Source organism: Gadus morhua, chromosome 5 (assembly GCF_902167405.1).
Source record: "Gadus morhua chromosome 5, gadMor3.0, whole genome shotgun sequence".
NCBI classification, from domain to species: domain Eukaryota; kingdom Metazoa; phylum Chordata; class Actinopteri; order Gadiformes; family Gadidae; genus Gadus; species Gadus morhua.
In genome coordinates, this window is record NC_044052.1 from 16,750,261 (window position 1) to 16,775,551 (window position 25,291).

The window sequence follows — 25,291 nt, forward strand, 5'->3', positions numbered from 1 at the left end:
GTGTGTGTGTGTGTGTGTGTGTGTGTGTGTGTGTGTGTGTGTGTGTGTGTGCGTGTGTTTGTGTGTGTTTGGTGTGTAAGTATGTGTGTGTGTGTGTTTGGTGTGTAAGTATGTGTGTGTGTGTGTGTGTGTGTGTGTGTGTGTGTGTGTGTGTGTGTGTGTGTGTGTGTGTGTGTGCGTGCGTGTGTGTGTGTTTGTGATTGGCTATGGCTGTGTGCCATGTGTGTTTGTTTGTGTGTGTGTGCCGTGTGTGTGTGTGTGTGTGTGTATGTGTGTGTGTGCCGTGTGTATGTGTGTGTGCCTCATGAAGTCATCCATTAACGTTGGTTCCTGGCTTCCTGTTGTCACCGGCTGATCCTGCTCATCACGCTCCTGCCTGCTGCTCCTCCTCCTCCTCCTCCTTCTCCTCCTCCTCCTCCTCCCTGTTGGGGGACCGTCCTGGACCTGGCCAGGCGCAGCAGGACCCTCCCTCACCAGATTGTAAGACCACTGGAGCGTCTTAACAACATCAACAACAACAACAACAACAACAACATAACACCACAGTTTTCTCCTCTGAGTGGAGAGCGCTGTGATGGTAGGGGGGTTCTTGTGATGGGTGGAGGTAGGGGGGTTCTTGTGATGGGTGGAGGTAGGGGGGTTCTTGTGATGGGTGGAGGTAGTGGGGTTCTTGTGATTCGTGGAGGGGGTTCTTGTGATGGGTGGAGGTAGGGGGGTTCTTGTGATGGGTGGAGGTAGTGGGGTTCTTGTGATGGGTGGAGGTAGTGGGGTTCTTGTGATGGGTGGAGGTTGTGGGGTTCTTGTGATGGGTGGAGGTAGTGGGGTTCTTGTGATGGGTGGAGGTAGTGGGGTTCTTGTGATGGGTGGAGGTAGTGGGGTTCTTGTGATGGGTGGAGGTAGTGGGGTTCTTGTGATGGGTGGAGGTAGTGGGGTTCTTGTGATGGGTGGAGGTAGTGGGGTTCTTGTGATGGGTTGAGGTAGGGGGGTTCTTGTGATGGGTGGAGATGGTGAGGTTATTGTTATATGCAGAGATGTGGAGGAAATTGTGATGGCTGGAGACTTTGGGGTTATTGTGATGGTGGAGGATGGCTGGGTTATTGGAAAACGCTGCAGAGATTTCTCATATGTGCTCCTCTGTCGGGCCCACCTTACAGCCCTGTGACGGCTCCTCCACCGTCCTGCACTACGTGGGACTCTGTGGCCCCCAGGGAGGGGGGCCCACCCAGCTCACTCAAGGCACCTCAAGGTGTCACAGTAGGGAGCCATCTTTGGTTTTAGATTTATTTTTTATTTACTCATATAAAGACGTTTGCCTTTCATGAGAGAGATCTAGTCATGGTTTCCCGGCGTGGTAATGGATCCATCAATTTGTCATAACTCATCACGTCTATTTCCAAGCCTGATATGGTGGTGCCATAAATAACCTTGCAGCGCTGTGGGAAACACTACATCTTTATCTTTAGTGTGGTGTTTTGGGTCACTGGGAAGAGGCCCTGTGCTTCTCTGAACGGAGACAGAGCTGCTGCCTTGGGAAGGAGGGTGGACGTTGACCAGATAGGGTGCAGGCAGATATAACGCAGGCCTGCTCTGAGTTGGGGAGGGGGGGGGGGGGGGGGCGAGGGGGCAGACCATCTATCACGTGATATCTATCAGCTGCCTGCTGACTGGATTACCAGACCTGATCCGCCACCACCACCACCAAGGGAAACAGGTGATTTTGGGGGAACCAGGGGGGGCTTTCCAAAGACTGTTGGCATCGCCTACATGCTACTCCTCTCTCATCTCCTCCTCTCTCTCGTCCTTCCCTCTCTTCCCCTCGCCTCCCATCTCCTCGTCCTTCCTCCTCCCAGTGACAACGCATATCCCCGTAATAACAACAGATTAATGAGCTTCGCTGAGTACCAACCCTCACAAATGCAATTACTAGTATTATGATAGCGATCTGGTATTCAGCCACATGCGTGTACTCCCGTGCATCCACAACGAGGCAGACACTTGTTTGTGGGCATGTGCGACCAAACAAGCGTACGCCTTAAACATGCAAACGGTGTAGTTGTCTGGGTTTTGACGGGGAGTTATATCGAAAAATTGGGACAGTGGTGCCTCTCTCGCACGATGTGACGCCTGTGCTGTGTTTGCCAGGCCATACATTTCTTTCCGTCGCACTGTTCCCAACATTTTCCACAGAATTTAAATGACCTAGAATCCGCGCGCGCTTGTGTTCCCTAAGCCCCTCAACTAGTAACTCAAAAGAAATAAGGCAAGTCGGGCGGCTTGCTTTGTTGTTCGTACGTATGGATACGTGTTATCGGAGCCTGTGGGCCTCAGCTCCGCTCCGCCTGAGCTATCGCTCTTATCACAGCCTGCCTTGCTGCCTCACCAACCCACCAGTGTCTTTGGCTGCGGTCGTGTGGCCCCTGGCAAGGGGATGGCTAGGTGCAGGGGCCCCAACCAAAGGGGCCCCTTGACTGTCTGTTCCTCCGAAAACTATGAGCTGAAAGGCGACGGTGCTCCCCAAGCACACTGAGAGTGAGCTTACACAGCCCCCCTTCAAAAGAAGCTAAACGCTTGTTCATTAATTATCTGGATTTCTGTTAATTGGATTAATTGTTGAATGGAACCCCGTGTTATTAAAAATGACGACAACACAAGGGCTTGAGGAGCAATGGGGGATTACTATCTGTTCAGTTCCCTTCCAGGCTGAGGGAGACGCAATGCTTTCTCTGTCACACAAGCACATACATACACACCCGCACATATACACACCCACACACATAAGCACACACACACACACACACAAACACACTCTCTCTCTCTCCCTACCTCTTTAACTTTCCCACACACTCACACACACAAACACACAGACACAGAGACTCTCTCTCACACACACACACAAGCAAACACACACACACACACACACACACACACACACACACACACACACACACACACACACACACACACAAACACACATATTACAGTTGTATTCTTCTTTCTAAGACTTGTTTGTTGTTTTCATGTGTCTAGTGTTTTTGTGTATCTCTCTCTCTCTCTCTCTCTCTCTCTCTCTCTCTCTCTCTCTCTCTCTCTCTCTCTCTCTCTCTCTCTCTCTCTCTCTCTCTCTCTCTCTCTCTCTCTCTCTCTCTTCCTCCCTCCCTCCCTCCCTCTCCCCCCTGACAGGAAGTCAAAGGAAACAGAAGCGACATGTAGCCCAGCTCAGATAAATCAACACTATGTTAGTTAGTTGAAAATTAACATCCAGGCTGATAAAGATACCTTCGGTTAAATGCTAATTTATTTTATTTTAGGCTGGGATTATAACAGCAAACACAAAAGTTGAGCTTATTAAGAATAATACCATAAGAAATTAGATTTTCAAGACCCATGGAAGAGGTCAAATAAAGGGAGACAGCAACAGAACACGAACATGTGAAGAATTTAAGGATTTTTGTGAAAGTAGAAAGTCAAGTTTCTATTTATTTTTTAAATCAATGTTCCCAAATTAATTTAAATCATCAAATAGTCCAGTGATATTATGGATAATAATTTGAAATAGAGATAATGACTTTGTAAACGCCTCAAAATGTTCTGCATTAAATGTTCTCTTCTTTATGTTCTGTGATCACATTTTTAATTAACTAGAATTTTATAAAACCTGCATAATGTTCTGGGAGAATTTTCACTATCTATCTGCTAGTCATTTTTTTAAACCCATTTTTTTCAACTATAGACTTCAACACAACCAACCAACTTTAATAGTCAGAAAAATATTCTCAACAGTTCTGCTTCCCTGCTTTGATCACCTCCAATGCCCTTCCTAGCATTACTTTTAGGAATGAATTCTCAACTCTGTGTGTGTGGACTTGTTTGAGCGCTGAATATAACGTCTGTGTGTGTGTCTTTCTTTTTGTATTTTTCTGTGTGTCTGTCAGTATTAAGGTGTGTGTGTCTTCATGTGCACATCTGTTATTAGGTGTCTGTGTGTCTGTTTTTTTGTGTGTGTGTGTGTGTGTGTGTGTGTGTGTGTGTGTGTGTGTGTGTGTGTGTGTGTGTGTGTGTGTGTGTGTGTGTGTGTGTTTGAGCATATGCGTTTGTGTGTGTTCTAAGTGTGCGTGTGTGTGCTACGTGCCATAGACCTACATGATGCCGACACTATTCGTGTGACCATCTGCTTCACCAAAATCATCTAAAATGCTAATTACTCTTTGCCTTTTGTTAAAGTGACTCTGTATATATTTTCGAAGCTGGGGGCTTGAACTGTTCTACTTTAATATGTGTTAACATTGTGGAGGCATTAATATATCTGTAAGGTCAGGCTGCAGCTGTTTGTCTTTTCGTATGGCACACTCAGGGACTACTCGTTCTTCCTAAGACATGAGGGCTGCTGAACTACAATCGCACACGGCCATAGGTCGGGGCTCATATTTAGCCAGGCCTCTTTTGGCCGACAGCTGCTGAAATCAAAGCATACAAGTCTGGGTTTATTTAGACTACAGTGATGGTGAAAGATTGGCGCGGGCATGTGAAGAGGTGTCCCATTGATCTCTGTGTTAATCTCCAATGTGGATTGGGAAGGACTTCTCAAGGACAGGACACTGAAAGATTATTATTGACAATTATAAACATTAATGAATTATGCCAAAGAGAATTCAAAAAGTGTATCGGCGTACAACTGGTGCTAACCAAAGTTATTGTGTGTGTGATGTTGGATAAACAAATTAATTAGTAGTGATTAGTAGATCTTCAATAGCCTACTTAACGACCAATGTAATAGTGCAGATGCATATCTAGAATTTAATATATCTATGTATAATAGATCAATGTGGAATAGATTTATAAGAGTGTTAATGTCGATTCAAGAAGTAGAGAGTCAATGTCGATTCAAGAAGTAGAGTCATTCTGATGACAAGGATATTAAAAGATGCGTTTGGACATAAATGTGTCATCGCTTGGTAAATTAACTAAACGTATCGCAACATTGTTAGCACATTTTATTTCTATTTGTGAATTCCTGCATTCAATTGGTCTTAATCTCTGTAGATCGTTGGTATTGGTAACTATCGACATTGCACCGCCCCCGCGGTTGAACGCTTCGTCCTTATTGGCGCATCCTCCAGTCCGTTAAGATTCACTCAGGCCAATCAGCGACGAGAAAGACGAACCCTTCCAGTGGAATACTCTGGCGCTTACAGTGGTGGAAACGAACGTCCCTGAGCGCGCACTGTGAAGAGGAGAGTATAGGGCTTTCGACTCTTTGGACGGAGATAACGGTTTCTTTTCCTCTCTACACTCTACAAACGCCAATAAATCAACCCCGATTTTTCCGATACGAGGGTGGTCTAACAACAGTGATCGAAACGTGGGGGGGGAACGAGGGATCTGATCCGCAAGTTTTTTCTTTTGCCTTTTTTTCCTTTTCGTACCAGAGGATTCTGTTGGTGGTGGCTTGATCTCACTCGTTGCAAAGATGATGGTCGGGGAGATTGAAGTGAAGGAGCGACCGAGGCCGAGCCCTGACTATTTAATGCAGTTATTGAATGAAAAGAAGCTCATGACCAGTTTGCCAAATCTCTGCGGCATTTTTACACACCTGGAGAGGCTTCTCGATGAAGGTAAATGGCCGCGTGGAGCGGCGGGGCAACGGGAGGGGACCGTGACCACAGCTCGGCTCGGAGCGGCTTCGGTTCTGGGATCGCATGCTGCATTGGGGGGCTGCAGACACACGCTAGCATAGGCTCCCCCAAATCATGTGGTATGCAGACAAAACTTCCCAGACATGGTGGTGAAGTCAAATTAGAGTCAGTATCTAGGGGTTTGACTTTTTCCTCCTCAGACAGAAAAGTGCATTTCAAGAGTTTGTTCCTCCCCTCAAGTTATTCAAAAGTCGTGTACCTCTGCAGTTTGTTTTTGCCCTCTTGACTTTGACGACGAAGGGTGAAATCAAACTTTAACTAAGTAAAAAAAACAACAACACGGAAACGCCCGTCGCCACGGTGTCTCAATGTGTTGGACAAAGTTGTATAGTGGATCTCTGGTAGTTTTTAGTGTGTTTCCGTCACTCACTATTCTGTCTATTTCCACATCAACTACGAAGCATTGTAGCTTAGCTGCATGGTAGCAGCTGCACGAGGAACTCGGGCTAACCTAGTGTGTCTACAGTCCTGCCAACGCTGAAAAGCCCATACATAATTTTGATACAATTAGTCGATACTGACTGGGAAGATCGGCAATGGCCAGCCTATCATGACCGTAATTCTGTATTTAATAGTTTGGTATCTAAGGGACAATTTAATATCAGTCCATCGGTATGCATCTTACTTGTTTGCCAAAACAAGGACACTGGGCTGTGAGGGCTGAACAGTCGTCCCGATTACAAACGAACGATGTTATGATGTATTAATACATGTCTAAAGCTGGGTAACAATGTTTCACGGCGTTTTATTGTTCCTTGTTGGTTGCAGTAGTCGTGTTTCTTGTTGTTGTTGTTGTTGCCAGACTACCCTGCGAAACTGCGTGTGCCAGTGCCTGCTCCACGATGGAGATGATGGGCTCTTTTAGTCTTTACCCGCAGTTGGAGCATTGGTCACAAAGATCAGCACTAGTGCCCGAACTTACTTGTTGTTTATAGTATCGTGAACGTAAGCGGATTTATTGTAACGTTTGAGTCGAGGTTTATGTAAGTGAGCGGGGGACACTAGAGAGCGCCACATCCTCCTCGCAGACGTCCGTGGCTTGATTGTTTTATAGCAATGAATCAATTCCCTTAATTAACAAGAATCTTATTTCCAGCGTGGATGATAAGTCAGACTAAAAAAAGCTCGGAAACCAACATGAATAGTTTGGCAACTCATGGCTTGTTTTTGTTCCCTGTTTGCACGCATTGGCTCGCTATTATGTAGCCTAGTTGTAAAACAGGTCAGGAGAGATTACATGCGTACCATTACAATTGTAAAAACAAGAGGTGTTGGTTAGGATGAACACACTCGACACCGTTTTGGACCATAACAAAATGTTAATAATGTATAAAGGGTCTAGCCACGTTATGTTAGGGACTCACGCATTTTCGAATATACTGGTTCATTGAGTTTAATCGCTGCCGAAGTTGACCGAATAAACATTCCATAAGGACGCCTGAAACCACCATCTAATATTTTCAATTTTTAATCGGTTGGTTAAGTTTATATTTGTTTCATGACGCTAGCAGAAAAGGCAGTTTTTCTTTTTTTTGCTACATTCGTTTGCTGCCCCACCACAAAATTCCCCACACGCACAAATCTGTAGTAAAATTGTAGTCATTTTGAATGAAGTAAAACTACCAAAACAAGGCTGCGTTCAATCTTCTTTCTCCCAGTCAGCCATGCGGACAGATTTAGTTCGTTTTTCTCTCAAAGCACATATGCACTCTCAAGTGGGAAAATCTCATGTTTAGTCAGACTGAAATATTCGTGTGTCCCTGTATTCATTGCAGCATAGAGTCCTTACTCATAGGTGAGTGGGAGTTCTCCAGTTTTTCATTTATTTCATGAAACCACAGCTAGGACTCTCATGTCTCCCCCCCACCCACCATTTTGTTAAACCCCCCCCATCCCTCTCTTCATTGTTTTACCAGAGTTTCCATGGTGGCGAGTTGAAACCTCGGCCAAATGTTTCGTGTGATTGTGAGATGAGAGCAGCCCTGTCCGCAAGGCGTGAGTTTGACCCTCGTCTGCTTCCTGTAAGCAGGCGTCTCTCTGGGGTTGTGTATTCTCCAAGGGCGTAAGGAGGGGTGTAGCTGTAGCGCTGGTGCGATATTTAAAAACCCCTCCCTCTCTTCCTCACACGTCCTGTCTAGAGCTATGGGCTCTGTGCGATAAATTCCACCCAGTACAAATGGCTTTTATGTTGCTGTAAGGCGCTATTAATTATAAATCATTGCACTAATCGTTACCATTTTTTTTTTCTATTTCCATTGCGAGACCACCAACTGGGTGATGCTGTAATTTGTGTTTCGGGCTGTATTTTCAAAACGACAGGCCCCTCTCTGTTCACCACATGGTGTATATTTGTGCGAGGAGGAGGAGAGGTTAGGCAAATAAAGCCCACGACAGTGGTTCAAGGGTTTCGGCAAACATGGAGTTTCACTGTGACTACCGTAACGGCCTCTTTGCAGTTCGATTTTCCCCTCCCCTTTTGAGTTTTATTAGCGTCCTTTAATCCAGTTGGAACTCATCTGACCCTGCCATTAGATCACTTGTTCGTTTCACAGAGTCCACAAGTGTCTCGCTCCGCAGTCTGTGTCCTGAGAGGCTGAGGAGAGCTGGGTGAGAGCGATGCTTGAAAAAAAACTGTGATGGTAAAGAAGTGGAACGTTGTTGCCGTTTGAGGGAGAGGTGGTGAGAGCGGGTGGACGGGTGAGTGGGCAACCTAAAAGGGGGGCCAAAATTGAAGGGCACTCTTTAAGCTGTCACGGCGCTGGCAGCTGTGTATCCTGGGGGGCAGGGGGGGGGGGGGGGGGGGGGGCGGCATATCAGTTGTTAACAAAAAATAAAAACGTGGCTCTCCTACTATCGCAAGTGGCCGCTGTGATTTGAACGCCTTTTTAGAAATGTCCTTTTTGTCCTGATGTCAAACCTGTAAGTGTTTGAATCAGGCGGCGTAGAGGTTGAGAAGTTTTGAAATTCTCTTTCACCCCGATTCTCCGAAACGTTCCATCCCTGAACCGTATATCCATGACAGCTGCACATGTATGAATGTGACGCGCCCCGTCCACAGAGACAACCTCTCGCGCATGTGTCTGTGCAGCTGTTTCCACGGGGAACGAAAACTTGACACCCTGGGCTTAGACCCCCTCGACGTGTGTGTGTGTGTGTGTGTGTGTGTGTGTGTGTGTGTGTGTGTGTGTGTGTGTGTGTGTGTGTGTGTGTGTGTGTGTGTGTGTGTGTGTGTGTGTGTGTGTGTGTGTGTGTGTGAGACCAGGCAAGGTCACTCTGGCCTCTGACAGGCCCCCATTTCTATTCCCCCTTTTTATTTGTCTTTATGGTCCACGCTCCACATGCCAGACAACAAGCGGCTTCAAATTGCTATATTTTCTCTTGGCAGGAGGAGACGAACCATATAACACTGAGCGTCAGGACTAGTGCAGTGCAAGTGCTGTTATGTGAGGTAGCAGAGTGGGAGAGAGACATAGACGGCGAGAGAGGGAGCGAGAGAGTGACTTGGGTTATTTATTTTTTCCTTCCCGTATCCTCTGATGAAGTCTCTCAGAGCATAACAGAATAGTCAGATTGATCGATGCAGTTTCATAACCCCCCTCCCCCCTACATGTTAACCCCTCCCTCCTTTTATTCAGGACTCAATTTTGAGCCTTGTTTGTTTAATGGATTTAATGTTGGAGATTTAGTGTTGGAGAAACCATGGTGCAGAAGGCCAGAACTCTTCTTGCTGGTCGTTATGGCATTCAGTTTCCAGTATTCCCCCCCCTCCCCACTAAACATTTTGACTTAACTTTTTGTTTTTAATCCTCCCTGGTGAGTTGTCAGAGTTGAGAGGACAGACTGACAGACTGCCGTCCTACTCAGATTGCATCGTGTGCGCGATGTCTCCCCAGGAACCCTCATCCTCTAGATTAGGGTTTTGATAAACGGCAGAGGGGAAACAAAGGATGCACATGTATATGGTGCCTTATCTTTCCTCTAGGGCCCCCCCCCCCCCCTTCCCCACCCACACTGTCCTCCGTTTTGTTTTGTTTTTGTATCACGGTATGCGACTATATTAGAATGAAAACCCACTGGCAGCCTGGGAGACTGGGATGGACCTGTGCTAACCTCCGACACGCAATCAATTTAGCGGCTAACAAGATTGAGTGTCGCTCGCGGAAGACAAGCTTAGGGGCTGCTGGGAAATCGGGGGAGAGATGGGCTATGCATGCAAACAGGTTAGGGACGAGTTGTTGTGCCGGATAAAAATCCCCAGAAACCCCCGTAACCCCCGCCGTCTCTTTCCCCCGTTCATGCACATTAGGGACCAGTTGTTGTGCGGGATAAAAATCACCCGTAACCCCCCCCCCCCGTCTCTTTTCCCCTTCATGCGCACACGCACACGCCATTCTCTCTCCCAAGGCGCCACTTATAAGCTGGAATTTAATTAACTAAGAGGCATTCTGTGAGCCGCTTTGCTGAGCTGCCACTGTCAGGCGTGAAGCTGATTTGCAGGCTAATTCTTAGTCATTGTCCCGTCTCCTCTTTTTAAAGGGCTTGTCTTTCGCCTTCAATTCCTCTTCCTTTTTACATTGTTTGTCCTCTGCTGTTTGATCTGCCCAGGAAATGGCGATTCTGTGGTTAACCGTCGAATCTAGTCCTTATTTTGGTTGAAGGCAGGGGGGGGGGGGGGGTTAAGTTACTTGTTTAGTCCCTATATAATGGGGGACAGGAGAGTTCTAGTGGCCCAAACCATTCCTGCTTTCACACGGCTGCCAATTTCTTGCTGCCAAAAAAAACTGCATTTGCTAAATTGCAATGTACTAGAGCCACCCCCACTATGGCCCAGAGTTCTGCCCCGTCGCCTGGTCCCCTCCTTCTGGCCCGGCTCCAGCCCGAGTCCTGGGCCCCGTTCGTGGCCCGGCTCAAGCCAGAGTCCTGGGCCTCGTTCCTGGCCCGGCGGATGATAAAGACGTCCACCGACAGCCGTGGGCGGCTTATCTACTGCTTCAATCCTCCTAGTGCAGGGCCCCCCTTATCACCGCTGCGCTCTGCCTGCCCTGCCCTAACCCTGGCTGGCTATCTCGCTGCCTCTGTCACCGAAAACTAACCGTCAAACCCCCTACTCGCTACCCCCTCTACCTCCTCAACGGCTGCAGTCTCAAAGGCCTACATGGACGGGGTTATGGGCTAAAGTGTTGATAGAAATGTTCTGTGCTTGTGGTAGATGTCATATATATATTAATCACATAAAATTTCATAGATAGGAAAATCTAAGAGAGAAGGCCGCATGTCTTTAGCGAACCCAGATAATATTGATATTTATACGGGGTAATCAATTGTGTGGGTGGTAATAAATGTGCCATGACAGCTCCTCCTTGCTGACTGCAGTGTTAATGGCAGCTTATTTGTTACACACTCAAGAGCCAGCTCTTGTTTTTTAGTTGCACTGCTCGTTCCATTCCCCATACCTCCCCCGCTCTGCAATCTCTTGGTTGCCCCTGTATCCTAACAAAAACACGGACAGGAAGCCAAGGCCTTTTCAGACAGGAAAATCCCCCCCCAGAGGCCGTGGCCTGGCTTGTTGTTCCTCCAGACAGCGCGACGGAGCACGAGGTCCTCTTGTCCCGTTTCTTTAGAGAGGAGACCTGTTCCTGTTTTTGGCCTGAGTTATTTTCCACGTGTGTCCACTTTGCACCAACTAATTCAGATTCAGTCATCGAAGGGGGTGGGGGGGTCTGTTACGACATTGCTGTTCACTCCCTGTGCTTTCCTATCCCATCCCCGACCTTCGTGTGTGTGTGTGTGTGTGTGTGTGTGTGTGTGTGTGTGTGTGTGTGTGTGTGTGTGTGTGTGTGTGTGTGTGTGTGTAAGGGGCCCCACCCGTTTGCATTCTTGCTTAGAATAGCTCTCCCCCACCCTGCTCCTGAACACACACGGTACTACTTATTCGTTTTTTGATCTCACTCTTTTTGTTGTTGTTTATCTCCTACTTCTCTTCTGTTGCAAGCCTTAGACTATTAAGATTGCTTTGTTCGTTTTGTCCCTTCCCCCACCCCCCCCTGCTTGTTTTTTTTATTTCTCTCGCCTTGCTTTATGTCTTCCCTTTCCTCTCCAACGTTTGGCGTTCTGTCTTTATCTGGTTTTGCTTCGTGTGTCAACTCATCTGTTCTTCCTTTTCACTCCAGTGTTATCCTCTCAAACTCTCTTACTTGTCTTTCCTGTGTTGCCGCTCTCTCTCTCTGAGTCTTGCCTGTCTCCTGTGTATTCTTTCTCTCATGCATGTTTCTGTTCTCTCTTTATCGCTTCTAGGGAGTGGAATGGCTAGTCATCTCAGGAATTTTTACCTGCAGCATCAGCCCACTTGCACAACACCCAGTGTTGTGTTTAACCTGTACTCCTACCCCTCTGGTCCTTTGCACAGAATGTGTTTTTACACTACGCATCAGGCACCACAGGAATTCAGAATTTTGCTTCATGTGTTTGTGATGAGGGCCTTGACGAGATGCACCATTCCCTGTTTACTGTCTCATAACGTTTTCCGATGGCTCCCTTCATTCAAAGCCTTTGGCCCTCAGAGCTCTGTGTCTCGGCGCGTCCCGTGGCTCTCGTCTTTCCCCGTAAACGCTCGATAGATCGACCCCCTGCTGACTGCAGTTGGCATCTTTTGCCTTTCTAGGCGCACATGGGGCAGATAACTCAGGGATGAATAATTGACCTGTCCCCAAGCAGCTTGTGTTATTTCTGAGGCTTGGCGGGAGAGTGGGTGGGCCGAGGGGAGGAGGCCGGGACGTAACCTTCCCCAGGGGGGGTTGAGGGGGGGGGAAGAGGCAGAGATGCTGCCTGATCTTCTCCATCAATACTCTGCTGGTTCATGACCCGTTGGCATGTTCTGCCAAATCCCATGGGGGGCCTAGCGTCCTCACCACCCCCTCCCCCATGCTCAGAACCGGTTCAACGCGAACCGCCAGAGAGTTGTACGCTGGAATATGCATTTGACCAGCGTTTGTAGAAAGTGCTGTCATTGCATCTTTTACCTCCGATTTTGAGTGTAAGGGTTTGGGTGTTTGGGATTGTTATTCCACCGTGTCACTTGTTGTTATTTATAACATGGTTTGATTTGACTGCCGTATGTGATGGTAGGCCTATGTGTTATGTTGAAGCATTTCCATATTCACCACAACAGAGATTTCTCCGAGCATCCCACCCCCGCCCATGTGTTTGTAGATTTTTGTGATTTTGATATATATATATCACAGGAAGGGCGCTTGATCCGGTCGTCACTGCCGCTGCGCTATAATTAACAGTAACTGGTTTTGCTTCCCATGATTTATGCTCGTGTACCACATGCAAGCGACAGAACGACGGCGCTGGCGGTTACTGTCGAAACCCTATCATGTAACTGCATGTTTAACACAACAGTGTGCGCCTGCTCTTTATGTAGCGCCCGCTACTGCACGCCTGTCTTGTTTACAGTGAGGCTTAAGTCCTGGGTGTCCTTATCTAGTGCAGTGGATGGGGTGGGGGGGGGGGGGCAGATTATACAATGCCGACGCTGCCTCACACTGTGATGAGGATTTTAATTGGACAGACAAAAGGGGGGCCTCTTGGAGCACAGGAAAGACGGACATACAGAAAAATAAACCGTGGATAACAGGGCAGAGAGCATGTGGGTACGTTGCGTTACATGGAAGGCTATCCGTTAGCGAATGTGCTTCTCGATCCACATAAGTGATTGATTTGTGTGCGCTCAAAGCAACAAAAAGGAGAAATGCGGGCAAGGCCACAGAGAGCCCGGCGGGGACATTACGAGCCGTAAAAGAACAGGACGAGACAGATTTCCTATTGGCTGTGAATGAGGTCATTTGGTTGGCTAAGAGGAAGGTCACTGACCCCTCCTCCCGACGTGTGTGTGTGTGTGTGTGTGTGTGTGTGTGTGTGTGTGTGTGTGTGTGTGTGTGTGTGTGTGTGTGTGTGTGTGTGTGTGTGTGTGTGTGTGTGTGTGTGTGTGTGTGTGTGTGTGTGTGTGTGTGTGTGTGTGATATCAGTCCGACACGGGTTCAAGCTGTTTCTGACCGGGGCTCTTCCTCTAGTCTTTATTTTTATTCAGCTCCTGACACTTGTGTCGAACCACTATTTCTGTCTTTTCTTTTCATCTGTCCCTCGCTCGCACCTTTGTCCTCATCCCAAACAAAGTCCTCCTCTCTGCCTCCCCATTTTTCACTTACTGGGTTTTCTCCCATGATCCCTTTCCTCCTTTTGTGTTCATCCCACCTACTGTCAGGGAGAGGTGATGGCAGTTGTCCTGCAGAGTGTGAGAGCTCTTCTTCCTATGACACTCCTTTTTGTTTTTCCACAGAAGGAAAATCTGTGACTCGTCTCCCATGAGGATTACTCATTTTTCCTGGCTTTGTCTTTTTTAGACGTTTCCCTTGGCCCGCTCTCGCTGCACTCTTCTCCTCTCTTCTCTCTCTCTCTCTCTCTTTTAGTCTGTTTATTTTCTGTGTGTGGGGGTTGGGTCCAGCCTCAGGGATGCATCCAGGACCAGTGGTGACGTTAAAGGCCTGCAACCCAGCCTTGTCAGTTTGAATCAGCCACTAGTTCACACTGTCATTCTGGGCTCCCATTCTACTTGATACGCGCTTTCTGTGCGACAGCCTGCTACACATTCAGTCTCTGTAGTCGGCCATGAATAAACGTCCGGAGCATTCTCTTGACAGTCTCACACACACACACACACTTTGACCCGCCAATAAACCCGTCAGTCTAAATTCCCCTGAAACGGATCGATAGTTGAGGAGTTTTCAGGAGGGGGGGGAAGCTGGAGATTAATGACAGTCCGGGCGGTGATAAAGGCTGATCTCTCGTCACTCGTCACGCGTCACGCTATCTGTCAGCGAGGCAGCATCTTGACCGAACCTCTCTTCAAACTTCCGAGAGCTAACACTGTGGCTTCCAAACACAACAGCTATTTTAAAAGGCCCACGGTTGTCCCACAAGGGATGCAACATATCAAGATGAAGGGTCTCCCGGACCAGACACACAGACCAAACAGTGGAGCCCCACACTAGCATGTCTGATGCAGAGACGCGAGAAGTGAAGGAATCCAGGCTGTTGGAATGGAAGGATGTCCATTCCCCACCCCCCCCCCATTGTAGATTAGGGGTGGGACAATTTGTCAATACTGGAATATATTGTATGGCTTCCTCTTGCGATATGTTATTATTACACGGGCGTCAAAATAATGCAGGCGCTCTAGACTGACTCCCAGGCTCAGATGACTTGCCAGAGTCACTACTTTATTATGCATCGTGGTGGCGCTTATCAAATGAATGAGGGTAAACTTGCGGTGACGGTAAATAAGAAATGCACAGGTGAAAAATGGCACAGCTAGGGATATTGATTTGGAGAGGCGCCGTTCAATTTTAGGTCTAGTCATGGCCCATGTCACCCTTTGCAACTACTGTGGCAAAGATGTTGTTAAACTGACGTCAACCTCAGTTACGATGCGAATATGCTGCATTCACTTTGAGAATCGCGGCAGTGAAATAGACGGATGGATTCAAGACTGAACCTCGTATGGCCAGTGAATATGAGTGTAGGCTCTGTACTTTCATGAAAAAATCCTGTTTATTTACAGGATTAAATTATTATGGAGTTCAATTGGTAATCACCGAGTAAATGAGGGAAGTGAATGTCAGTTTGCGGATGAGAGGGATTATAATAAATAAGTGCGTACATAAAATTCTTTAATGCGTCCATATTTAGCTTTTGAGGTTGTTTCCCTGTTCAATAACTAGGCTATGGCTTCAAACACTGGAACCAGGAGATGACATACAGAGTCGAGAATATCTATTTGTATTATTTATATTCCAGGTTTACCTGGGTTTGTTTATGCTTGTTAAGCAGAATGAGCAGTGAAATGGGTCCAGGTTTATAAACAGTTTGTTATGCTTGTTGTTGAGCAGAATAAGCACCGCAATGCTTATGCTTGTTGCTATATTTTTATATGTACGTTTATTATTTTTTTTAAGAGAAATGTGCATTTATTTGAATATTGTATTAATGTATTTTGTTATCCTTTCGTTAAAAAACGTACCGGAAAGGCAATTGGGCCTTCACCAGTTTATTATCTATTTCTCATTTATGTGTGTGTGTGTTAAAGTAAGCTAAGACTTTGGGGACTTTGTTGTATTACAATGTTTCCGCTCAGTTCTCGAATTCTGGGAGGCTGACAACGATGCACTGAATTAATACATAATTCCTGCTATTGTCTTCTGGGAAATGTTATGGCGACCCGACCGTGTCGGTATAGATTGTTTCTCAACAGGGAGACTTGAGACTTTGTTTGACAAGGAGCGACAGGCCAAACGCTTGTTCACACACACTAGATTTTTTTCGTCTTTGTTTTGACCCCAGAATGTAAACTATACAATCTGGCCAGTTGCTGTACATGCACATCATTTGCTGAACATGTGTAGCTGTCTGTGTAGCTGTCTTTAAAGCAAAAGCAGTACATTTCAGGAGCTATCTTGAGATGGCAACGTCATTACTCTGTTAAAGCAAGCCATTTTACAAACGCCACAAGCCTATCCTCTGTTGTCACACGTAGGGACCGAGAAACACTGCTGTTTGACTGGATCTGTCGGCAGGTCGGACGAGCCTGAGCAAGCCCGCCTCACAATAAAGGGAGGAAATACCTGCTCTTCTAAAAAAAACACTTGTAAATCCTGACTTGTTCAACCTGTTTGTGTTTGTTTGCCTAGCCTTCGTGCGTGTTGTTACGGCAAGTCTGTCGACGTGTGTCTCTGTTTGCATGGCAGATGATGGTTAAGCTGTGGTTTTGTTTTTTTCCAGGTCAGAACAGTAATTTCCTTTGCATAACACTTTATGAAGGCTCGGTGATTCATGCCGGCTGGTCATTTGCATTGTTGTAGTTTTCCTGCTTCTTTGATGATTTTGACCTCATTTTTTGTTAATGAGGTGTAAAGGAATGTGCCTGTCCCTTTGCAGCACTTCCAACCCCCTCACACACATGCAGCTTAGATGATGATCGGATAGCAACACTCCTTTGTCCATTTTGTTATGCTTGACAAACTTTTCTTTGCCACCAGCTACTGCTGTTAGAGACCTCTAGGCATCACGCTTGTATTCTCCTGAATGAACGACAAGCAATCATGTTTGTCATGATTGCAGCTTTTGTTAAAAAACGGCTATGGCAATGCGGCCTAAAGGCAGTTTATTGTGGCATCCGTTTTTTTGGTGAATTCAGTATTGTGTAATTGATTGAGGAATAACGCATAGGGGGTGTTTGTACTGCAGTTGAAGCAGTCAGCTAAGAACACCAACCCCCACTGCGGCTTGTGTTTAGATTGGAAGAGTCATTATGATGTTGCTGCCCGCACAAAAAAACAGCTCAAAGATTGAAAGATTGCAAGGAACTCAAACTTTTTGCTTACAAAAGCAAGGGTGGAGGGTTTTGTACAACATTGGGGGTTTTTTTTGGGCTGAGGGGTTTCCATGGATACCGGGGAAGGGCGTGGCAGGAAGCAACGCTGTTGGTTATCTTCTCCAGTCACATTGAAAGCCAGAGCCTTTCCTTCCTTCCTGCGCTGACAGCTGGACCTTTTCCTGCAATTGTTGTCGGTTATGGCGTTGGGACCCCTGGCCGATGGATACTGGGTTCGATCAGCCACCAATTTGTAGGCATCCATGGGCAAGTTGCACTCTTGCAACCTTATCTGCTACTTAATTACACCAAGTCACTTTGGATGTAAGACTCTACTGAATGCCTGACTAGTTATGGTAGAAGATGTTTCAAGCTGCCTTTTTCTACCAAATATGCACCATTGCGTCATACTAGCAGTGAAAGGAAGTATGAGTCGTCCCCCCACCCCTTGGGCCTCTGATCACGAGAAGAGCCGTTTTCACGCAAAAAAATAGGAAATAATAGGGGCACGCTACACATCACAGGGAAATCTATACAATACAACCTGCATCCTGGCGTTTCCATCCTGTTATTCCTTTTGCTGCTTATCTGGTATCCTCCTCACATCTCGGTCAGGGTACTATAGAGCTCTCAATCTTCCTCTATCCATTTGAATTTCATTCCTTTTTTTAACATTCTAATTATATTCAAATTTCTACGACACATGTTGCCTTTTATTAATATTGACTATATCTACACACAGGATATACAAGGCCAATGCCACTGTTTAACATCCCTGTCACTAGAGGGCATTCTACCAATAAACATTTATTTCTTGTAAATAATAGGCCCAGAATGCTATATTTGCGCCGCCTCTCAAAGGCCTAAATTGTACGGCCTATTTTAGTTATTGACCACGCAGACACTTCAACGAAGTCGTGAACCTATTTTGGTTCAGCGTCTAGTTTTAGTGAGCGGACCGATCACAGCGCTTGACTCGACGCAAGGTGACCATTTTTGGGAGGCGCAAGTCAGGCACTTGCGGGGGACTCGGGGAGGGTTCCGCAAGGGCGCAACGGTTCCGTAAACCCCCATGCGCTGCGTTAACGTGGAAGCATAGCCAAGCCTTTAGTTTACTGTAGTGGGACCGGTTTTGTCTTTCCAATATTGTCTCCAGTAAAACATTTATTGGGCTGCTCCTCCTAAAGCCCGGCTTAATAAATGACTTTCTGTGCTTTCCAATTTAACGCAACATATCACTCCCCTCTTTTAGATGGCAGTGGTGGAATTGCCTATCTTTGCATGGTATTTCAGAGCCTTGTAGCCTGATTGTGCATTCGTGAGTGTTGGGATGGCTGTGCCAGCTCCATGGAGGTTTTGGGACTTTTTTCCCTCAAAAAGGTGATCTGAGGGGAGTGATGGAATTAGCACATCGCTACACACTGGGATTGCTGTGATGGCTGTATAATTAGCTTTGCTATGAAACTGCTCTGAAATGAGTCTTGCAAACCTTCTAATTACTTCGGCGATCCGACCTGCATTTTGATTTTCAAGAGTTAGCGATCACTTGTACGGTGTGTTTGTGTACGAGATTAGCTTTTTGACGTAAAATAATTTTGTGCCGCATAGACAGCTGTTTGGTGCAATGCAACCGTGTCTTTCTGTAGCGTTCTAACGTGCCAACTCACCCCCTGGTGTGTGTGTGTGTGTGTGTGTGTGTGTGTGTGTGTGTGTGTGTGTGTGTGTGTGTGTGTGTGTGTGTGTGTGTGTGTGTGTGTGTGTGTGTGTGTGTGTGTGTGTGTGTGTGTCGGGGTCCCACCCCCTCCCCACACACACACACACAGGGTGTAATGAACGCTGACCCCCCGCGGCATCCTCTTAGAGGAGGCCATTACGGCTCTGTGTAGAGCCGGGCCTCCCTGCCAGTGCCGCCTCGTTCCATGGAAGACCCCACTGTGCACAGGAAACTGGCACTCCCATGGCTCATTGGGCTGCCAGCGTGCCCCCTCCGCCAGCACCCGGCCCCATAAAGCAGTTCCACATCATCAAATCCGATGATCCTTCTTTCTAATTTTAGGCAGACTTCCTGATGGCTCTGCAGATAGTGCTGCCGTTGAATTACTCTCCTTTCCAGAAGCGCGGGGGGGGTGGGGGGTGCTGGATTCCTGGATGACTACAGCAGTGGGGGTGCAAGAACAAAAGAAAAAAGGCGTTCTAATGGAATGTAAAAGACCCCGCGCCTTTCTTCCCCCTTTGTCAAACGGTTTAGCCAACGAGTATCGCTAAAAGCGTTTGCTTTTATAATCCTGTCATATCTGCTTCATTAACAAGGTCAGGGAGCTCTCCACTTAAGGGCGCCTCTCTTACCTACTGCTGTCAATTATTGGAACATATTTGAATGCATGTTTAACTATTCATACGCGTGTTACCAACATCACACTCTCTATTGAATTCATAAGAATTTTGCCAACATCACACCCTCGGTAATTTCTGTTTAAGATGGGTTCGTTCCTATTCAGGGCTATATTTCACTTGTGCAGCTACCCCTCTCGCACCCCAGTCTTAGGCCAGATCAACAGTGAGTTGATTAAACAGCAGGGCGAGGACCGAGAGTGACAGTTAATCCATGCGGGAGAGAGGTGAAGGAAGGCTGGCTGTCATGGCGTTCTGTTTCCCCCCCATTATCACTGGCATAGGAGCGAATATCGAGAGGCCCCCCCGAGTGAGGCACATGGGAGCAGAGGTACAGTTTTATTTGCCGCTTGTTTGTTCAGTACATTTTCTCCCAGGCTAGTGTCTCCCTCCCTCTCTCATCCTTTCTCCCACTGTGGCTCTACCTCTCAGGAGAGCATCGACTCCAAACACACACATTCGGCCTCATTAGCGTTGTGGGTTTTTGTCTTGTAGTCGGGGGGGGGGGGGTATGGGACATTTTCGATGGTGTGTATTTATTCTCTATATGCTTAAAACTGCAAAGCCCACATAGAAGGAGCCTTGACACACAACACACTGCAGTCTTTGTGTGTCATGTGTTTGTCTCAGCCAGGTTCGGCTCATTAATGACGATCAGAAAGCGGGGCCCGACTGGGGACAAAGCTGCCCACAGTAAATGCACACGCACACATGAGGGAGGGGGGGGGGGGGGGGGGGTGTGTGTGTGTGTGTGTGTGTGTGTGTGTGTGTGTGTGTGTGTGTGTGTGTGTGTGTGTGTGTGTGTGTGTGTGTGTGTGTGTGTGTGTGTGTGTGTGTGTGTGTGTGTCAAGCTAAGTGAATTGTACACCCTCTTTGAGAGAATTAAGGGCCACTAATATGCTGGACAGCCTACTGTGGGTCATTCATTTATCCTCCTGCAATCTATCTGGGACCCTTAAAGAGGTTTAACAGCTTAAAATCTGTTGCACTTACAACATAAAATTAATCTATAGTTTATGAAAACATGGTTACAGTCTAGTTTCTCATACGGTCGTACAACAGTGGTAAAAGCTTTTGATTGCAGGAAATAAAAACTACTCTACTACTACTACTACTTTTTTATGGCTTTTTACATTTTAGTTTCTAACTATAATCTATTTATATAAAATGGAAGCTTGGACTCAATCCTCTGCAATGTTTCAGGACTTTTCTCAGTACGAACACATGTCCCTTTACACGCACAGGTCGCCTTGTAACCGGAAGGTTGCTACTTCGATTCCCTGGTTCCCCCTAGTTGTGTGCTGAGTTGTCCCTGAGCAAGACGACTGCGTAATTGCTCCATACGAGCTAGCTGCTGCCTTGCGTGGTTGATTTGGCCAGCCTCGGGTGTTTTTGTCTGATTTAACCGTTGTAGTTCGCGCTGGATAAAATGGTCGGCCAAATGTAAACCACAGTCCTTCATGATTAACCTATTTCAAGGCCCCAGCATTATCAAGTAATTTGGGCTTTGATCAGAGACGGATCACAAAATAAATACACAAATACACACTAAAAACATTAGCACTCACATGGTTGATGGTACACTTGGAACCACTGTGAGGGATTGGGCAGTGTCAGTGTGCGGTGGAAGCACGCAGGGTTACGTGTAATTGGTCTTAGGCTCCATCCGTTTCAGGTGGCTGGTATTACCGGACTAATACCAGCCATCACAAGGTAGCCAAAGCGGCTTTGCCCCGGCAAGCCGATCAAGATGATTACTCACAGATTACAGTTCTTTCTCATTTCTCTGAGCCCGCGATATGCGGAGGAGAAGGCTGTTTAAATATCCCTATGGATCACGGCTATTCCTGGACTGTTAATAGGCTGGTAGCCATCTGGTGGGACAGGTCTAACTGCTCCTGAACCTGATTACAGTCGCTCCTGCTTGACCCATGTGGCAATCTCTCTTTCTATTTGTGGCTTGCTCTCTCTCTCCTACCGCACCCACTCTCCCTCGCGCCCTGCCACTGTGCCCATCCCAGGTTCTGGTTTCATTAGTTCTTGTAGGATCAGAGGCGCCGCGATGCAGCTGAGCACTGATCATTTCTTCGTCCCATGTCCCTTGTCCTCTTTGATTTCCGATCTAAAGACGCTAATTTTAGTGGATGTTTGTGCAGTCTGTTTTCCTAAATATGTAACAAGTGCTGGCCTCTGCCTAGGCTGATTGGCACACACGCAAGTACACTTGCATGTTTATTTTTACCGTCTTTCCCCTCCAGTCAAGGCCTAATTTTCCTGCGGCATTGATTTTTTTTTATTTTGTATGACAGATGTGCGTTTGTGTGTACAGGATGTGTTTGTGTGTGCTTTTGATTTGGTAGTGCAGGGGACACAGGCCTGTTAGCAGCCTCTGGCAGGGCGAGGGAAGCTACATTACAGTGCGTGAGAGACGGAGAGAAGGCAAGAGAGGGGGTTTTCTAAGGTCACGGTGGCGCACAATGATGCATTTGACTCGTTGCTTTCATCTTGCTGTTTATTTCAGTATTTCAATTTAACTTTGAGCATTACGTCAACAACGGTAAACTGCTGTTGTTTATGCACTCCCTAAACCTATTCTCGGGGTCCCGGTAATTTCATGGGATCAGTTTGTCCTCCTTAGCTCATCGTGTGGTCGTGATGTCAGGGTGGGACATCTGGATTTGGCGCCGGCGTGATGCGGCCTCCATAGTAACCGGTAAACACACCAGGCGGGATGTACCAATCTCAGCTAGTATTCCTGGGAGTTCTGGTTCTGGTTTCTACCGAACCCACAGCCACCATCTCTGCTGCTTTCTGCTCGGGAAGCCCTGCCTCCTCCACGGCATATGCAAAGGAATGCTAGAGAGAGGAAGTGGAGGGATGAAAATATGTTCTAGACTTGCATCCTGACACAGAGCATTCATTCATGTTGTCAAGTATGAAGTAAAATGGTACAATTTGGCGCGTCCAATCGGATTGGTTTGTTTCACAGCGGAGTTTACCAGCAGGTTTTTAGATCGCAGCATTGTTTGTGGTGCCTTAATGTATCGACTTCATGTGTGTTTCGACCAATGTGTAAGTCGCCCCCCCTCCCTTTAATGACACGCTGTTCCTTCCTTGATGATTGCATGGAGCAGCCTCCATAGCTTCAGCAACACCCAACCTCAATCTTTCTCTCTTTTCCCGTTTTATCTCCTTCCCTAGCCTCCTAGTCACACTGTCAATTCATTTTTGTGTCTACATTTTCTACCAGTCATTTTCTTAAACATTGTGTCTATCTCTTCATCTCTCGTTTACCCCCCCCATCCCTATCTAGGCTCACCATGACCTACTTCTTTATCTCTCCCTCTCTCCTCCAGAAGTTTACCATCCTTCTGTTCTTCTCTCGCCCCCCCCCCCCAACTCTACCATTCCGTTTATCTCTCTCTCTTTCCTAACTTTAGCATCATTGTGTTTATCTCTTCTCCCTCACTAACTTCACCATCATTGTGTTTATCTCTCTCTCTTTCCTAACTTTAACATCATTCTGTCTATCTCTTCTCCCTAACTTCTCCACCAGTCTGTTTCTCTCTCGCTCCTCCCTAACTTTACCATCATTATCTCCTCTTTACACACACACACACACACACACACACACACACACACACACACACACACACACACACACACACACACACACAGCTCAGTGTTGTTGCGGTCCTGCGGGGAGATGAGCTAGGAAGAGATGAGGGGAAATCTTCTCTTTATCTTGGCTTACACAGGGCCAGATAGGGGAGCTCGGCAGCCACGGACTATGACATTTGATTCCTTTTCGCCCGGCTCCGATTGCTGAGGAAAAGGGCAAAAGACGGGGAGGGGGGGAGCAAAAGGGAAGAGAAAGGAAAATTACTGTTTTTTACTTTCACTAAGGGGCATTCATGGGAAGCCTGAGTCAAATGGAGTCTGTAGACTGCTCCCTTCTTGAATGCCATGGTTGTTATTTTTCTCCTCTTCTCTCCCTTACCCGTGTGTGTGTGTGTGTGTGTGTGTGTGTGTGTGTGTGTGTGTGTGTGTGTGTGTGTGTGTGTGTTTTACAACTGCTGTGATTCCCATCACATAGAATGCCTTGTTTCAAACGTCTCAAAGGATACTGAATATTGATTAAATCAAATAATAAATATGTTTACAACTGCTGGAGAGTGGAGCTGAGGGAGAGATGTTCTGGAGAAATATTTTTGTCCAGGCAGTGCGTCCTTGGCATCCATGAAGCTCATTCGCTTCTTGAAGCACTGCTTTTTAACCGTGCTTATAGGCATCACATCTTTAGCGATACAATGCAGAATGGAAGGGCTGAGCTGCTGAATACTACTACTGCTGGGGGGAGACCAGCGACGCTAGCATGATGGCGCACACTCAAGCTTATGGACCGCTCTCTGGGGTGGTACCTTTTTAATATGGTGCAAGAGGTTTGCGGGGTTTCCTGTTCTGCTGTGGGCCGGTCACTATCATATTGTGCACCCAATGAGAGTCCGTGCCTGTTCAGACCTCAGACAGGCCAGACCATTTCCAAATAACCAAAGGGGTGATGCCTTTCTTGGGTACGATTTACTTTGTCTTTGGACACCAGTTTCCTCACACTCTGTTTCGACCCCGCTCATTTTTACTTCTGAGTAATGGTACACTACTCCACACAGGTGGTCTTCGTGAGGGAACATGCGTCAGCTTGCTCCTGGTCAGGGGAACTCATTTTGCAGAGAATATTACCTGAACAGGGATTTCCCTCAGTCAGTCTGTGGGGGTACTGCTGCCTGCATGTACGTCATCGCGCACTGAAGCAGCCTATTCAATTCTGCCTTTTCACTGACTCGTGGCTCTGCACCCAGTTAATGATTGATGCTGTTAAACGTAAATCGAAAAATATCGGAAAATGTCTTTAAAAACACACTGCATTTATCGCAGCAGATTTTATCGTGATAGATATTAATATTGATTTATCGTCCAGGTCTAATCTACTGATATTGGCCTCGTTGACATTAGCATTGAGCTGAAGAATGGCTTCGGGGGGGGTGGGGAGTAACGGGGGATTTGTAAACGCACTCACACACACCAGTCACCCTAGGGTAGTACAATAGAAAATGGTTAATAGCCACCTCACTGTAACCACCATTGTCTCCTTCTGTTCCACTTCTTCCAGAACACAGCATTTGCCTGCTCCTCATTTTATTATTTCACTCTTCTGGTTCCTGGGTGGACAACTAGACAAATGATTTAGTCAGTTGTGCCAGGCAGGGGGTAATCTTTGGCTGAATGTGGTGCTTCAGAGTAGATGGGGGAAAAAAAAGAGTTAGTGTGATGAAATAAAAGGTTGTCAACCATTGCACGTCTCTGCTGATGGGCCGGCTCGCCCCCTTATGTTAATGTGGCATTTCAGCCCTGAGGAGAGAGAGAGAGAGAGAGAGAGAGAGAGAGAGAGAGGGAGGGAGGGAGAGAGAGGGAGTCGGAAGCGGAGGTGGCAGTGAGATGTGTTGAATGTGCTTAGCATTCACCCATTTCAGTCCCATTGTTTTTGTGTGCGTGCTCTTGTCTTGTCAGTCCCCCACCGATGGCTTGATTTCTGTTGGGATTTGACCGAGAACGTCCGCTGGCATGCCGTGTTCCACTAGGGTGGGAGAGGCGCACCCCAGTGACCGCTCCCCAGCGACCTGGGGGGGGGGGGGGGGGGGGCTGTGTGCTTTTCTGTCGCAAGAGGGGCCAAGGTATCGGCAAGGCAACCGGTTTTATATAGGTTTAGTGGTGTCGT

General features: G+C 47.0%; 1 protein-coding gene across 5 annotated transcripts in view; it reads left to right on the forward strand.

Moving 5' to 3' along the window:
* Nucleotides 1-5,174: 5,174 nt before the first annotated feature.
* qkia (QKI, KH domain containing, RNA binding a) overlaps nt 5,175-25,291 on the forward strand; it is a 65,988-nt gene continuing 45,871 nt past the window's right edge. For 4 of the 5 annotated variants that reach the window (XM_030356620.1, XM_030356621.1, XM_030356619.1 and 1 more), the window contains exon 1: nt 5,194-5,612. In XM_030356620.1, the coding sequence (XP_030212480.1) occupies nt 5,468-5,612 (145 nt within the window). In that variant the 5' untranslated portion in view covers nt 5,194-5,467. Of the gene's footprint in view, nt 5,613-25,291 lie in introns of all 5 variants that reach the window. The other variant, XM_030356617.1, reaches the window with a different exon arrangement.